Source organism: Temnothorax curvispinosus, unplaced genomic scaffold (genome assembly GCF_003070985.1).
Source record: "Temnothorax curvispinosus isolate PA1 unplaced genomic scaffold, ASM307098v1 QBEX01009976.1, whole genome shotgun sequence".
Taxonomy (NCBI): Eukaryota; Metazoa; Arthropoda; class Insecta; order Hymenoptera; family Formicidae; genus Temnothorax; species Temnothorax curvispinosus.
Genome location: NW_020219756.1, coordinates 1 through 3,318, shown reverse-complemented (window position 1 = coordinate 3,318; position 3,318 = coordinate 1). Strand labels below are relative to the sequence as shown.

Here is a 3,318-nt window from a genome sequence, read left to right as displayed (position 1 = left end):
TTTTTTGGAAATAAAAATAATACTGCTTAGGTTTTTTCGAGATTTTTGGAGATACAAAGATTACGTCCACCACTTGTTACTTAGGTTTTTTCGAGGTATAATACTACTACTTTGTTTTTTTTCGAGGTGAAGATACTACTGTTTAGGTTTTTTCGAGATTTTTCAAGATACAAAGATTTCGTCTACCACTTGTTACTTAGATTTTTTTAAGGTATAATACTACCACTGTTTTTTTTCGAGGTAACAACATATACACTACTATGTGGCGTGTACTTGGCGCCTTTCTTTACCTTTTTTTTAAAAAAGGTAACTTTGTACGGATATCACGCTTTTTTGTAGTGTTACGCATCTTAATCTTAACAGAAAAAAATTACACCTTATGAAGAAATGTGTCTGAAGTTGTAAATATATATATATATATATACACATTGCCGGACATTGCTTTTATGTAAAATATGCATGTATATTACGTTGCTTGTATAAATTATTTCTTACCAACTTTTTCCAAAAATAATATATAAATACCTTTAGCACCTGTAGGCCATCGTTTATTTTCTATAATTTTTCCATCATCAAATTCAATCCAAAATGTCCTTTCTCTACACATACTTGTATAATGACCATCTTCAATAGATGTACCCTGATGAAATATAGTATTCATTACTTTATACTGCTGTTTAGCTATCGATATCTTAGTTGTTGATATGCCAGTTAAATTAAATGTCTGTGGTATTTTCACTAATTTATTATCCTGTGACGAGAACAAAATTAAATGAATGATAACTATTTCTTTCGTCAACGTTAATTTAATTCTAAATACTAGATTTCCTGCACAAAATTGGCATGTTTTTCCATATAACGGACCCCAATTTAAAAATGTATCCCTCAATAAATTATTAAGATTATAACTTTTCTTCTTCAAATTATTAATAGAAATTGGAACAACTATGTTATCAGTAATATTATCTTTTGTCGTATAACCACATGAGTTGCTAATGCACTTAGTAGTACGAGTAACTTGATGCCCGACCAAATTTCTTATGTAATTATATTTTGTGCAAATGGCAATAAAAAATTCAAGAGCGTCTCGTTTTGCTGGTTTTTCATCACCACGACTCGTAAAGCGCTCTCCTAAATCTGTCCGTATCGCATCAGCATTCAAATTAGGTAATCGTTTGTCATATTTATGCGCTAATATACTTAAATCATCTTTATCAACTTTAAACAACACTTTCCTAATAATACTTGACTGCAAGAAACATTGGATTACTGAATTTGCGTAGCATGAAACTCCATCTTCATTTTGCAAAACAGGTATCGGCTCAACAGTACTTTTTCCAACTTGTTGATCTGACTCTTGACCGGCATTGATTATTTTCGACAATGTCCACGGAACATCTTTTACTTTTCGAAAACGTTTTTTCGAAATAGGAATCGTTTGTGCTTGCGGTAGAAATGTTCGTATTAGTCGATTATATTCGCTAATAGCTCTTTCACTTACTTTTACAGCTGAAGGATCAAAGTTAATTAAATGCAATCCATCCAAAGACGGTAGTCGCGATAACGCAACATATGACTGAGCACAACTAAATATAGAATTACCTATATCCATAACAGCGTTTTGCAAGGTTAATCCTTGACTTTTATGAATGGTTATGCCATAACTGAGAGTTATGGGAAATTGTTTTCTGATAACATATGCTTTCTCCATTACTTTAAACTTGACACTTACTCTTTCAATACAATACTCCAAACCAGACAGTAAAAGAAGTTTAATCTTTTCTACACAATCAGTAGATATATCCCGCACAACAGAAATAACTGTAGCAATTGTACCATTTACCAGGCCCAAAGTGACATCAATATTGCGTCTTATCATAACTTTCGCTCCAATTTTAATTGTAATTTGTTTCAAAAGCCCAGCTGTATTGGTATCATCGTCCGTCATCCTTCATTATCCGTCAATCGCTTCTGTACCTTTCGTTTAATATAATTATCACAGTCAAGCGTATCTTGAGCAATTAATAATATTTCTTTCGAAGCAATACGACTTAGCATTGCAGTGTTAAGAACATCGCACAAATAACGAGTAGGCAGTAAACAAACAGTGTTAGGCGGCAAATTATCAAGATAATTACACAATTCGTATAATCTTTCATCGAAAGACTGACCTTTCAATGATATTCTTCTTTTCTCGAGAATCTCAGAATCAGAAGTTGTCAATATACCAATACGAACTCTCGAGAGTAATTCACGATAAGCTGTATCTCCTTGCTGACGCATATTGATCGTCAATTCATCATATTGAAATTTTTGCCACAACCATTCCTCAGGAGTAGTCCCCACACTGCCAATATATTTATTAAATTCTGCTTTTGATAGTGGAACAAAGATAAAATTTTCACGTACAGGAGGTAATTGAAGCAGATCTCCAAATAAAAGAACATGCTTTCCACCAAAGAAATCGTCATCCATGGTATCAAATATTTGACATAGTCGTAAATGTATATACATGAAAGTTAAATTAGATATCATTGATATTTCATCAATTATAATAAGACTAACATCTTTAAGATCTGCTCGTAAAACTTTCAAAACGTGATCAGATAATAGTGTATACTTAGGAGACTGATCACCATGTTCAACAGGTAACTGCCATTGCCTGTGATTTGTTAAAGCATCGATATTAAACGCCGCTATACCAGTAGGTGCTGTTACAGCAGTATCTTTGTGGAGATTTTGTTTTATCCAGCATTTAATTGTTTTAATTAAGAAACTTTTACCAGTACCTCCTTCTCCGCTAACGTATAATAGTAATTGTTTAAATTGTTCGTCATCCGGCGATATCTTTACGGCGTTGATGACTCTGTCAAATATTCTTCTTTGATCTGCGTTCAGATTAGAAATCATTTCAGATACATTGATTTCCTGATTTAATTTGTCACCAAGATCCTTAAAATCTTGCATCGCTTCACCAGCCTCAATATTTTGAACACCTATTGGATTATCGGGATCATCTTGAGACTCATGCTGTTTTTCCAAATTATCTAAATATTGTTCAACTAATTGCTTCGCAGTTTCAAATGCTTTTTGCACTTCCTCTAATTTTTCATGATATTGCAATGCTTCCGTAAGATATAACTTTTCCTTGTGAAATGCTTTTGTATATGTATCACATCCGTCTTTAAGATCTTCTATTTTCCGCCACGGTTTAAACATGAGCAGTAATGAAAAGAAATAATTTTTCGGCTGCGTATTGACATTATATTTATAATCGAAGAAAAGCAGTAGTAATATTATACCTCGAAAAAACCTAAG

The 3,318-nt window shown here is 32.7% G+C and overlaps 1 protein-coding gene across 1 annotated transcript; it reads right to left on the bottom strand.

Moving 5' to 3' along the window:
- Window positions 1-609: 609 nt before the first annotated feature.
- LOC112459590 (ATP-dependent DNA helicase pfh1-like) lies at window positions 610-3,219 on the bottom strand (the record flags this gene model as incomplete). Its single annotated transcript, XM_025023769.1, is given in 3 exon segments — window positions 610-751; window positions 947-1,948; window positions 1,951-3,219. Coding segments are annotated over 3 exon segments (2,413 nt in total), but the record flags the coding sequence as incomplete, so codon positions are not given.
- Window positions 3,220-3,318: the final 99 nt, after the last annotated feature.